Below are 13,939 nucleotides of genomic sequence, written 5' to 3'. Positions count from 1 at the left end.
AACTGATTAATGATTATCTGACACATAACAGGTCTGATCTGCTGTTAAAGGGATATTCAGCTACAAATTCAGTTGGGACAGACTTTCAAACCAAGAACTTTTTTATCTGGGCCAGATGTTTTCAGTGACACAAACATACGAAATGTAGAGAAAAAGGGTTATTTTCTGCCTCTGCGCTGGTCTCACATTTGGGCTTATTCTGACCAAATGGTAGCTCCTATCAGAAAAAGAAGCAGACCGTGGTCGTCGTAAGGACTTCCTGAACACTTTGGTATGATTTTGGTGTTTCTACAGTAAATATTTTGGAAACACTTGCAAGTTATAAACAGGGGTCCCTCCTGCTTCTCTTTGTATTAGAGTCAATGGGCAGCAGGAAGAGACCTGGCCGCAATGAGAGGCTCACAGTTTAAATTTTGTAAGTCTCTCTGCTTCGATGAACACATTGTTAGAGAGAGGACACGTTTGTCTACAAATGTGGAAAAAATCATGTGTGTAGAGTGTCATTTGTGGTTGTAAGCAGCGTGGAAAGAGAAAAATGATGTCACCCACGCTAGCCTGAACATTCTGCGCAATACACACCCATTATAATCTCAACACTTCTCCAAATATGATCATGGTCATTAAACAGTGATTGATCAAAAACTATAATACCTATCGAAAAACGTGAATTAATACACCAATAAACGAGAGTTGTGTCTTGCAGAAGTCAGAGGACAGAGCCTCGCTGTCTTTGCCCCGTGGCCCTAACGAAAAGTGCCCAGTTTGATCGGATAAAACCTTGAAAACGGGTTATTGCAAAAACTAAAACCAGATCATGTGATCCAGTCTTGGTTTTAATCTGGATCAAACCCTCAGTTTGTGTTGATCAGAACTTTTTAGTCGGATCAGGAAACTTTGACCGTGTTTGTGTGTGTGCACCAGCGCGCACGTGAGAGAAGGGCCGCCACAGACTCGTTAATTAATAGGAAACACTGCTGGTTGGTAAGTTTCATTTTTACCGCACACCACGGGCATGCATGCTCGCTTCTCTCTCTCTCTGTGTGTGTGTGTGTTGTGTGTGAACACAGCGAAAGAGCGCTACGCCCTGCCTTGGGACTGCGGCTGAAATTTAGCAGTTGTGCTAAATCCGGCACATTTACACTGATGCTTAATGCGTCAGTGTTGATGAATGTGCACTGTCCCAATTCAATAAATAAAGAAATGAAAACGCGGAGATGAATTAACGGAACGATATTGCGTTGATAGAAAAAAAAAGCAGAATCAATTTGTGTCTTGGTCTTGATTCTGTGACACTGCACCACACACTGGTCAATGTATGGGAAACAATAGGTGTGTGTGTTTGAGTAAAATGATAGTTTGTGTTTCATTCTATAAACTACTGATAACAATTTCTCCCAAAAATTACAACTGGTCAAAATAACAAAAAAAGATGCAGTGTTTTCAGACCTCAAATAATACAAAGAAAACAAGTTGATATTCATTTTTAAACAGACCACTAATGTTTTAATTTAGGAAGAGTTCAAATTAATATCGATGGAAATTTAAATTTTAATCCTGCAGCAGCAGTGATTGTTTATTGATTTACTGATTATTTACTGATACATATATTATAGTTCTAAGATTTTCTATTAAAATAAAGCCAATAATGATATTTTCTGTGTTCTCTTTTTATTTGGAAAAGTACCAAAAAGTATCGAAAAGTATTGAAAAACATTTTGGTACCGATACCGGTACCAACATGTTGGTATCGTGACAACACTAGTTGTCAGATGAGGTCTGGCTGTTTAAACGACATTGAAGAAACAACAAACAGCAGAGAAAACAACACAAACATCCCATTTTCAAATAAATCCACTCTGAGTGTCTCCATGCTGCTGTTCTACCTGTTGTTTACACATTTAAAACACTCATTATCTGGATTTGGTCATCTAGAGAAGCTTGTATCTGCTCTGAACAACTGGGGTAAAGGTAAAGATGGATTACGTGATCCTGGATGGCAAAACAACGGATTGAAACAACTGGGTCTTAAAGAAAAAGTTTGAATCTACAATGTAGAAAGTGTCCAGTCTGGACCGGGTCGTACCTTGTAGGTGATGTTCTGACAGCTCTGGTCCAATGAGGAGTTCAGGATGGGGAAGTGCAGGAGTCCCAGAGAGGCAGCCTGAGCCAATGAGAGCACAGCATCAACGTCAGCATCAAACATCACGTGACCAATCAGCATCAAGGTCGCCCCCCGCCAAGCCCCGCCCCCTCGCCCCACCTCTCAGCCCCGTACCTTGATGAAGAAGGGCATGAAGCTGAGTTTGACCCCCCGGCCCTCAGCGAGGGGCCGGAGCTCCGCCCGCAGCGCCACCAGGCGGCTCAGGTCGACCTCGTCACAGTAGCCGAAGTGAGGGATCATCAGAGCGGCCGTCATCGTCTTCACCATCGCTTTGTGGAAACCTGGTCAATAACAATTGATTATCAGGTCTGATCTGCTGTTAAAGGGATATTCCAACTACAAATTCAGCTGGGACAGACTTTCAAAACAAGAACTTTATCTGGGCCAGACGTTTTCAGTGACACAAACATATGAAATGTAGAGAAAAAGGGTGATTTTCTGCCTCTGCGCTAGTCTCACATTTGGGCTTATTCTGACTGAACAGTAGCTTCTATTAGAAAAAGCAGCAGATCGTGGTCGTCGTAAGGACTTCCTGAACACTTGGATACGATTTGGTGTTTCTACAGTAAATATTTTAGAAACACTTGCGAGTTTAAAACAGGGGTCCGTTCTGCTTCTCTTTGTATTAGAGTCAATGGGCGGCAGGAAGAGACCTGGCCGCAATGAGAGACTCACAGTTTAAATTCTGTAAGTCTCTCTGCTTTGTTGAGCACATTGTTAAAGACAGAACAAGTTTGTCTACAACTGTGTAAAAAATCATGTCTGTAGAGTGTAATTTGTGGCCGGGAGCAGCGTGCAAAGAGAAAATTTTAAACAATTTCAGACAATTTCTCCCACTCTAGCTGATGATGTCACCCACTCTGGCACGAACATTCCGCGCAATACACACCCATTATAATCTCAACACTTCTCCAAATATGGTCATGGTCATTAAACAGTGACTGATCAAAAACTATATGATCTATCAAAACGTGGATTAATACACCAATAGACGAGACTTGTGTCTTGCAGAAGCCAGAGGACAGTGCCTCGATGTGTTTGCCCCGTGGCCCTATCTAAAAGTTCCCAGTTTTAGCAACAACTTGCTTCCCGTATGAATTTAAATCAGTAAAATTGTGGTCACCTAGATGCACCTCAAAGGTCATAAAGAAGGAAAACAGTATTCACAGTCTACTGAAGGCTAAAGGTTCAGGTTTTTCTGCAATTCTCATACCACCATCTGGGTCTGGGTTAAACCTACGCCCTTTAAAGCCCCAGTATGTAACTTATTTGGCCTTTTATTAGTAAAAATCAAATCTGTCTTTCATAAATCCGTATTTCACTGAAGGTGAATCACACCCGCATACAAATGAAAGCTTTCTGGTACCTTAGAATGAGTTGTTACAAGTCGTTACAAATACATAAGTGGTCGACGCACCGAACCGAGGCGGCCATGTTGCAGCGCCATTTTTTACGTTGAGTGACAGCGTGAGCGTAGGTAACCACGGAAACGGCCTGTTAAAACTGTCACCACTGTGTAGTGTGAGGAAGGACGGAGGCACTGGTGTTGCATTCAGGTGCAGTCAGGCAGACGGCCGTCGGCAATCCAACCGGATGTCATTTTACTCCACCAGAGAAAGACGGTAAAACAATACCACATCACCATGACAACATATTGTCAGGCCTGTATTGTTCTGCCTCGTGCTGGCGGACCACTTGTTTACATAGACGCTTGTTTATCCTGTTACATGCAGCGTCTGTTGTCTGTCTGACGTCTGCCCCATTTCACCTGAATGCAACATCAAGAATACGTTCAGATATGCAACCGCACCGCTAGATGGGGGGAATTCCTACGTACTATACCTTTAAATCACCAGAACTAACAAAGTGATCGATTGATCAGCTCATCAATAATCTCAGAGTCTCTAAAGTCTGCACTGACGTCACAGTTTCCCGTTGCTGACTGCTGAGATGATCTCTGACCTTTGAGGGGCTCGGTCACGTCCTTCCCGGTGAACACGGGTCTGGGGATGGCGGGCGGGGGCTTAATGGCGGCCGGAGCGCCGGCGGGCCGGGCGGCGGCGGCGGCGGCGGCAGCGGGAATCGCACCCGGACCAGGAGTGTGGATCTCCTGGAACGGAGTGGGAGGTAAGATGGCGCCGGTCTGCCGGGCCAGGAAGTTCAGGATGTCCTCCTTCAGGATGCGTCCGTCCCGTCCCGTCCCCACCACCTCGCTGAGCTTGATCTGAGCACACGCCGGTAAAAACACAGTTAACCCTTTAGCTGCCGAGGCTGGAAATGGACATCTGGACATGTTTTTTTTTTGTCTGAATGCTTTTTCTAGGAGAACTTCAACCTGAATTTGTAACATCGGATAATAAATGATCATAAGTGTTAGGTGTCTCTTCCTCTGTGTTTCTAACCCTCCTCTCCTCCATGTGCATTTGTTTTCAACGAAGTCGGTGAGAAATCAGTGGACAGTGGTTCTCAAACTTTTTCAAATCAAGGACCCATAATCAAGCACAAATTAGACGATGGACCCCCATTGGACAAAATTTTGAAGCAAACATGAGAAATACATAAATATTTGTTCTGAGACTGAAGAATGTTACTTTTTTAGTTGATGTACATTCTAATTAGGGCCAATGGTGTGAATTTTTGGAAATATTGTAGAGAAATTTCTGGAAAAAAAGTGGTACAATTTCTCCCAAAACATTTAAACATTTCTAGGAATGTATATATAGTCATAGCAGTGTTTCCCCCAGAAAATTTGTTAGTTAAGGTGGTGTCTGACCTGTCGACGGGGGGGGGGGGACGAGCAGATCGATCGTCGGGGGGGAACGCACCGCGCCGTATTAAGTTTCGCTTTCAACACGCGCTGCTGTTATGCATGCGCGCTTCTCTGTGGTGTGTATGTGTGTGAGACAGTGTTGGCCAAGCTACTTGGAAAATGTAGTGAGCTAAGCTACAAGTTACTCTGCATGAAATGAAGCTTCACTACACTGAAGCTACCCACCAGAGAAATGTAGCAAGCTACGCTACAATAAAATGACAAAAGTAGCTTAGCTACATCAAAGCTATTTTTTTTAGAAGTTAAATAAAGTTTTTCATTTATATCGGCCCATTGTGAGTGCTGAAAGATCTATGCAAGTACATTCCAAAAAAACCCAAGTGTCTTTTCAAACAGTGGTTCCTAACCTTTCTTGGTCAGATTTTTTTTTAATTCATCAATTAGGCTACTAGACATTTCAGGCGACCTCATTTGAATTTCAAGCGACCCCACGTGGGGTCCCGACCCCAAGGTTGGGAAACACTGTTTTAAAAGACGTCGGCCACGGACGGAGTGGGCGACATGTTGGGACAAGGAGCTTTCGTTTTAACTGCTGCAGCCGTCTCTCCCTCTCGTACTCAGCATGCTGTTCGGGGTGTTTGGTTAGATTCATTAAAAGGTGCGTTCCTACAGGAACGGTCCCCTCACTCAGTCCTCTCAGTGTCCGTGTCTCCGCTGCAGACAGGACGCACCGGCTCTTGGAGCGACGTGCAACGGTGCGCGCGGTCGCTGTGCAGCGATAAAGTTGTCCAGCTACGGCTCTGATTCACGAACTTAACGTCGCTACTGCCCAACACTGGTGTGAGAGGATGCGGCCATCGTCCGACGGGGGGGAGGGGCGGCGGCGGCGAATATCGCTACATTTTTTTTTTTTTAAGACGTTAGTTTAGGCGGCAGCTCTTTGTTGTTAAAGTGAAATTCCGGCGTAAGTGTAAACCATGGTCAAACACACCGTAACACCGAGTTAGACCCCCCCTCGAGAGATCAATTTGCCCGACCGCTACATTCACGAGATCCACCAACTTCAGCAAATACCGCAATATCGCCACACACGGCGCTCTCCGGATCCACTGTCTGACCGCAACCAAAACGCCACCATTTGCCCAAAATAATGCTCAGAACTGCACCAAATGTCATCAATAGTACACACAGGGTCCCAGCACGTAGTACGAGTTGTCAAACATCTGCTAGCTTTGCCTGTTTTCTTTAGCAAGGAGATGCAACTCAACTCACCTACTTCTCCTCCGGGAGCCGCTCGTTGGTGAGGAAGCCCTGACGAGTCGATCACCGAGTGCACCGGAGTTCCGCAGCTCAATCAACAATTACCTCATGGAAATACAATCAGAGTTTTTTTTTTTTTTATCTTGCATATCACTTTATAACTATTATTATCGAGTGCTGGCCACGATATAGGCGCAAATGAGCATTTTTAAGAGCTGCGGAACTCCGGTGCACTCGGTGATCGACTCGTCATGTATATATATATATATATAAAATATAGATTGAAGGTGTTGGATTTCTTCTGACTGTACAAACTATAATGGAGTTACAATATCAATACTCTGCACATCGCAGCATCGTGGTTAAAGCATGGACGTGGCCGAACTCACGTTGTTCTCGATGGCGAGGCGTCTGACGGCCGGCGTGGCCTGAGTCTTGTGACCTTTGATCTCCTGGTGTGTGTGCTCCTCCCGCGCCATCGCCGGCGTCTCCACCACGTCCTCCTCCTGGATCACCTCTGAACACACACGGACCGGTCAGAACCAGAACCAGAACACAGAGAAACAAACACCAGGGTTGTGTCCAAAATCCCTCCCTCATTCCCTAGTCCCTACTCAATAGTGAGTTCAATATAGTGACTCACTGGTCAAATAAAAAAACACTTTCGGACACTACTCCGCCGCACAGTTAATTACGTATTACGTCGCGTAATTAAAACGTTCTGACCGCGATCGTAACGGCTGGTGTAGTTACCATGGATACAACCATGGTAACGGCCGGTGTAGCATAGACCTACGGGTGTATAGGTACCAACATGAAAAGAGGAATAATATACAAATAATACAAAGAAAACAAGTTGATATTCATTTTTAAACAGACCACTAATGTTTTAATTTAGGAAGAGTTCAAATTAATATCGATGGAAATTTAAATTTTAATCCTGCAGCAGCAGTGATTGTTTATTGATTTACTGATTATTTACTGATACATATATTATAGTTCTAAGATTTTCTATTAAAATAAAGCCAATAATGATATTTTCTGTGTTCTCTTTTTATTTGGAAAAGTACCAAAAAGTATCGAAAAGTATTGAAAAACATTTTGGTACCGATACCGGTACCAACATGTTGGTATCGTGACAACACTAGTTGTCAGATGAGGTCTGGCTGTTTAAACGACATTGAAGAAACAACAAACAGCAGAGAAAACAACACAAACATCCCATTTTCAAATAAATCCACTCTGAGTGTCTCCATGCTGCTGTTCTACCTGTTGTTTACACATTTAAAACACTCATTATCTGGATTTGGTCATCTAGAGAAGCTTGTATCTGCTCTGAACAACTGGGGTAAAGGTAGAGATGGATTACGTGATCCTGGATGGCAAAACAACGGATTGAAACAACTGGGTCTTAAAGAAAAAGTTTGAATCTACAATGTAGAAAGTGTCCAGTCTGGACCGGGTCGTACCTTGTAGGTGATGTTCTGACAGCTCTGGTCCAATGAGGAGTTCAGGATGGGGAAGTGCAGGAGTCCCAGAGAGGCAGCCTGAGCCAATGAGAGCACAGCATCAACGTCAGCATCAAACATCACGTGACCAATCAGCATCAAGGTCGCCCCCCGCCAAGCCCCGCCCCCTCGCCCCACCTCTCAGCCCCGTACCTTGATGAAGAAGGGCATGAAGCTGAGTTTGACCCCCCGGCCCTCGGCGAGGGGCCGGAGCTCCGCCCGCAGCGCCACCAGGCGGCTCAGGTCGACCTCGTCACAGTAGCCGAAGTGAGGGATCATCAGAGCGGCCGTCATCGTCTTCACCATCGCTTTGTGGAAACCTGGTCAATAACAATTGATTATCAGGTCTGATCTGCTGTTAAAGGGATATTCCAACTACAAATTCAGCTGGGACAGACTTTCAAAACAAGAACTTTATCTGGGCCAGACGTTTTCAGTGACACAAACATATGAAATGTAGAGAAAAAGGGTGATTTTCTGCCTCTGCGCTAGTCTCACATTTGGGCTTATTCTGACTGAACAGTAGCTTCTATTAGAAAAAGCAGCAGATCGTGGTCGTCGTAAGGACTTCCTGAACACTTGGATACGATTTGGTGTTTCTACAGTAAATATTTTAGAAACACTTGCGAGTTTAAAACAGGGGTCCGTTCTGCTTCTCTTTGTATTAGAGTCAATGGGCGGCAGGAAGAGACCTGGCCGCAATGAGAGACTCACAGTTTAAATTCTGTAAGTCTCTCTGCTTTGTTGAGCACATTGTTAAAGACAGAACAAGTTTGTCTACAACTGTGTAAAAAATCATGTCTGTAGAGTGTAATTTGTGGCCGGGAGCAGCGTGCAAAGAGAAAATTTTAAACAATTTCAGACAATTTCTCCCACTCTAGCTGATGATGTCACCCACTCTGGCACGAACATTCCGCGCAATACACACCCATTATAATCTCAACACTTCTCCAAATATGGTCATGGTCATTAAACAGTGACTGATCAAAAACTATATGATCTATCAAAACGTGGATTAATACACCAATAGACGAGACTTGTGTCTTGCAGAAGCCAGAGGACAGTGCCTCGGTGTGTTTGCCCCGTGGCCCTATCTAAAAGTTCCCAGTTTTAGCAACAACTTGCTTCCCGTATGAATTTAAATCAGTAAAATTGTGGTCACCTAGATGCACCTCAAAGGTCATAAAGAAGGAAAACAGTATTCACAGTCTACTGAAGGCTAAAGGTTCAGGTTTTTCTGCAATTCTCATACCACCATCTGGGTCTGGGTTAAACCTACGCCCTTTAAAGCCCCAGTATGTAACTTATTTGGCCTTTTATTAGTAAAAATCAAATCTGTCTTTCATAAATCCGTATTTCACTGAAGGTGAATCACACCCGCATACAAATGAAAGCTTTCTGGTACCTTAGAATGAGTTGTTACAAGTCGTTACAAATACATAAGTGGTCGACGCACCGAACCGAGGCGGCCATGTTGCAGCGCCATTTTTTACGTTGAGTGACAGCGTGAGCGTAGGTAACCACGGAAACGGCCTGTTAAAAACTGTCACCACTGTGTAGTGTGAGGAAGGACGGAGGCACTGGTGTTGCATTCAGGTGCAGTCAGGCAGACGGCCGTCGGCAATCCAACCGGATGTCATTTTACTCCACCAGAGAAAGACGGTAAAACAATACCACATCACCATGACAACATATTGTCAGGCCTGTATTGTTCTGCCTCGTGCTGGCGGACCACTTGTTTACATAGACGCTTGTTTATCCTGTTACATGCAGCGTCTGTTGTCTGTCTGACGTCTGCCCCATTTCACCTGAATGCAACATCAAGAATACGTTCAGATATGCAACCGCACCGCTAGATGGGGGGAATTCCTACGTACTATACCTTTAAATCACCAGAACTAACAAAGTGATCGATTGATCAGCTCATCAATAATCTCAGAGTCTCTAAAGTCTGCACTGACGTCACAGTTTCCCGTTGCTGACTGCTGAGATGATCTCTGACCTTTGAGGGGCTCGGTCACGTCCTTCCCGGTGAACACGGGTCTGGGGATGGCGGGCGGGGGCTTGATGGCGGCCGGAGCGCCGGCGGGCCGGGCGGCGGCGGCGGCGGCGGCGGCAGCGGGAATCGCACCCGGACCCGGAGTGTGGATCTCCTGGAACGGAGTGGGAGGTAAGATGGCGCCGGTCTGCCGGGCCAGGAAGTTCAGGATGTCCTCCTTCAGGATGCGTCCGTCCCGTCCCGTCCCCACCACCTCGCTGAGCTTGATCTGAGCACACGCCGGTAAAAACACAGTTAACCCTTTAGCTGCCGAGGCTGGAAATGGACATCTGGACATGTTTTTTTTTTGTCTGAATGCTTTTTCTAGGAGAACTTCAACCTGAATTTGTAACATCGGATAATAAATGATCATAAGTGTTAGGTGTCTCTTCCTCTGTGTTTCTAACCCTCCTCTCCTCCATGTGCATTTGTTTTCAACGAAGTCGGTGAGAAATCAGTGGACAGTGGTTCTCAAACTTTTTCAAATCAAGGACCCATAATCAAGCACAAATTAGACGATGGACCCCCATTGGACAAAATTTTGAAGCAAACATGAGAAATACATAAACATTTGTTCTGAGACTGAAGAATGTTACTTTTTTAGTTGATGTACATTCTAATTAGGGCCAATGGTGTGAATTTTTGGAAATATTGTAGAGAAATTTCTGGAAAAAAAGTGGTACAATTTCTCCCAAAACATTTAAACATTTCTAGGAATGTATATATAGTCATAGCAGTGTTTCCCCCAGAAAATTTGTTAGTTAAGGTGGTGTCTGACCTGTCGACGGGGGGGGGGGGGACGAGCAGATCGATCGTCGGGGGGGAACGCACCGCGCCGTATTAAGTTTCGCTTTCAACACGCGCTGCTGTTATGCATGCGCGCTTCTCTGTGGTGTGTATGTGTGTGAGACAGTGTTGGCCAAGCTACTTGGAAAATGTAGTGAGCTAAGCTACAAGTTACTCTGCATGAAATGAAGCTTCACTACACTGAAGCTACCCACCAGAGAAATGTAGCAAGCTACGCTACAATAAAATGACAAAAGTAGCTTAGCTACATCAAAGCTATTTTTTTTAGAAGTTAAATAAAGTTTTTCATTTATATCGGCCCATTGTGAGTGCTGAAAGATCTATGCAAGTACATTCCAAAAAAACCCAAGTGTCTTTTCAAACAGTGGTTCCTAACCTTTCTTGGTCAGATTTTTTTTTAATTCATCAATTAGGCTACTAGACATTTCAGGCGACCTCATTTGAATTTCAAGCGACCCCACGTGGGGTCCCGACCCCAAGGTTGGGAAACACTGTTTTAAAAGACGTCGGCCACGGACGGAGTGGGCGACATGCTGGGACAAGGAGCTTTCGTTTTAACTGCTGCAGTCGTCTCTCCCTCTCGTACTCAGCATGCTGTTCAGGGTGTTTGGTTTGATTCATTAAAAGGCGCGTTCCTACAGGAACGGTCCCGTCACTCAGTCCTCTCAGTGGCCGTGTCTCCGCTGCAGACAGGACGCACCGGCTCTTGGAGCGACGTGCAACGGTGCGCGCGGTCGCTGTGCAGCGATAAAGTTGTCCAGCTACGGCTCTGATTCACGAACTTAACGTCGCTACTGCCCAACACTGGTGTGAGAGGATGCGGCCATCGTCCGACGCTTTATGACAATAAACTGAGTCTCTCTTTGGTTTGTGGACAAAACAAGACATTTGAGGACGTCAGCTGGTGGTTTGGGAAACACTGATTGATGTTTTTCAACATTTTTTAATATTTTATTGACCAAACAACTAATCGGTTAATCGTTTAAATAATCAACAGATTAATCGATAATGAAAATAATCGTTAGTTGCAGCCTTACCAAAAAGAGTTAGTAACTGAATTTACTACATAATAACAGTAACTATTGAGTTAGTTTTATTCCATAAAATGCTCAAATATGTTAGACTAGTTGATGGACCGAAAAAAAAATGTATAACGTAAACTTTAACAGGTGTTTTACTATTTTCTGATGGGACTTCTTGAGTCAAGTAACGGCACATTTTATTGTCAGTAACGGTAACAGCATTGTAACGGGGAAACAGTAACTTTTTTGATAACTGTTACTGAAAAAAGTAGCGCCGTTATTTATTAATCCCTGGTCATAATTGGTCAAGCCCACATTCTGCTCAGAAACATAATGAAAAGAGCCACAAGGCCAAGAAACAGTCTTAAATGGACTGTCCCAAGGAGGTGATAGTCATAAAGTTAAAAAGTTACGTTTTTGTCTGGTCTCAGTAGCTAGGCTACTGATTGGCTTTTCTCTCTGAATCAAATTGTTTTTTTGCATTGTGCTATTTACAAGCTGTGATGTGCTATGTTCATAATTCCCCACGCTGAAGAAAGCCAAGGGCTGAAACGCGTCCGTCAGGCACTGCTGTGCGTTTAATAAATGATTCAAGATTATTTTGTGAGTGCTGCCATTTCAGTTTTTTCTATGTTCATAATGCTTCATCCAGGCAAGATAATAATACTAATAGTGGTAAATGACTGAAAGGTGGGGATGACAAAATAAAGAGGTAAATAAGCCTTGTCCTTTTATCAAAGTTAATGATTTTGCACTTTTTCATGCATACGCTGACTTTTTTGCTTAAAAAAATCCCTATACGGGGCGGTGTTTAGCTCACTGGGTGGAGCTGCCGCCCCATGTTGAGGCTCAGTCCTCGGTGCAGGCGGCCCCGGTTCGAGTCCCGCGTTGGACGGCCCTTTCCTGCGTGTCATTCCCCCACTCTCTGCCTCCCCATTTCCTGTCTCTCTCTCGACTGCACTATCAATTAAAGGCAATAAAAGCCCCAAAAATATAGGCCTACTTAAAAAAAAAAAGAAGACTGGACCAGGACAATAATCTGATACCTTCCACTCCTCCTGCTCGATGCGGAGCACCAGCCGTCCGTCCTCGGTCTGCAGCTTCTGTCTGAGTCGAGCCAGAAGGGCCCGGTCCTCCCAGACCCCCAGGCTGAGTCTGGAGCGCCGCTCGGTGCCGCTCCTCCTCCTCTGCTGCTCCTCCTCGTCCTGCTCCTCCCTCCTCCTCTTGATCCGGGTCTCCCACAGAGCTCTGACCGAGCTGATGGAGCCGCACACCGCCACGCCCCCCACCATGGTCACCACGACGACGACGACGTCACAGCGCCGCACGGGGAGACAGGCGAGATGACCTCTGACCTCTGAGCTGCAGCCTCGCTCTCCTCCTGATCATCCTGTAGGAACAAATACAAAACATTTAATTTCTTTCATTTAATTTCTATTTTACTAAATAAATTGTGAAGAAAACTGTTTTATTTTTTTTTATTATTTATTTACTTGAGGCTGCATTTTGTAATAATGTAATTAATTTCACCTCATGATGTAATATTTTGTAAAATCTGCGACAGTTTGTAACATTTTGTAACCTTTTTTTGTAAGATTTTTGAACGCAATATGTAATAAACTTTGCCGCATTTTGAAATAAACGTTAATGTTACATTTTGCACAAAATTATTACATTTTCTATATAAAAAAGTGCAACACTTGTATTTTGTAATAATGCAATATGTAACAACTTATAACAAAATGCGGCAAAGTTTATTACACATTTATTGCATTATAATGCAACTTTATTACATAATGTGGCACTACAAGGCCTAATCTATTATTTGTATTATTTAAATTAATGTGTTTGTTTTTTTAAGCATCTTAAATTACTCTTTGTCTATTTATATATTTATCTTTTTTTTTTAAGTTATTAGGGAGAGATGCACATAAATTTCGTTGTGCTTCATTGCTCGATGACAATAAAGGAAAATTTAAATTTACAATATAAGAGAAAATCATCGTTCTGGTGAAACGACGTCAGTGATTTATTTGATTTTTTTTCCCATTTATCTTCACGTTGTCAGTTACACATAGAATTTTAAAAAAACTACTGTAGTACATTTAGTTTACAGTGTAGTATCTTAAAAGTATTGTTAGTTGTATTTTCATTAGTGCTGTAACAACATCTCTGTCCCGTCTGTCCGTCCTGGGTGAGGGATCCCTCCTCTGTTGCTCACCCTGAGGTTTCTCCAATTTTTCCCTGTTAAAAGGGTTTTCTATGGAGTTTTTCCTCAGTGGATGTGAGGGTCTAAGGACAGAGGATGTTGTTATGATGCCATGTAAAGACCTTTGAGACAAACTGGTGGTAAAAACTGGCTATACAAATAAA

At 43.9% G+C, this 13,939-nt stretch overlaps 2 protein-coding genes across 2 annotated transcripts in view; both read right to left on the bottom strand.

Moving 5' to 3' along the window:
- The window catches only part of LOC146989244 (lipoamide acyltransferase component of branched-chain alpha-keto acid dehydrogenase complex, mitochondrial-like), a 9,391-nt gene extending 2,681 nt beyond the window's left edge, over positions 1-6,710 (bottom strand). The window contains exons 1-4 of the mRNA XM_085775365.1: positions 6,581-6,710; positions 4,124-4,385; positions 2,276-2,442; positions 2,084-2,161 (exon numbers count right to left, since the gene is read on the bottom strand). Coding sequence (XP_085631491.1) covers positions 2,084-2,161; positions 2,276-2,442; positions 4,124-4,385; positions 6,581-6,670 — 597 coding nt within the window. The 5' untranslated portion in view covers positions 6,671-6,710. The remainder of the gene's footprint in view (positions 1-2,083; positions 2,162-2,275; positions 2,443-4,123; positions 4,386-6,580) is intronic.
- Positions 6,711-7,342: 632 nt separating this feature from the next.
- Positions 7,343-10,243, bottom strand: LOC146989243 (lipoamide acyltransferase component of branched-chain alpha-keto acid dehydrogenase complex, mitochondrial-like). Its single transcript, XM_085775364.1, has 4 exons — positions 9,702-10,243; positions 7,853-8,019; positions 7,661-7,738; positions 7,343-7,357 (listed from the first exon to the last, which is right to left on the bottom strand). The coding sequence occupies exons 1-4, from the start codon at positions 10,108-10,110 to the stop codon at positions 7,343-7,345; spliced, it is 669 nt and encodes a 222-aa protein (XP_085631490.1). The 5' UTR covers positions 10,111-10,243.
- Between the last annotated feature and the right edge of the window lie 3,696 nt (positions 10,244-13,939).

Source organism: Trachurus japonicus, chromosome 4 (assembly GCF_045865225.1).
Source record: "Trachurus japonicus isolate A0001 chromosome 4, Traja_1.0".
NCBI classification, from domain to species: domain Eukaryota; kingdom Metazoa; phylum Chordata; class Actinopteri; order Carangiformes; family Carangidae; genus Trachurus; species Trachurus japonicus.
Note: the sequence above shows the minus strand (reverse complement) of the source record. Positions and strands in the feature narration are given on the sequence as shown.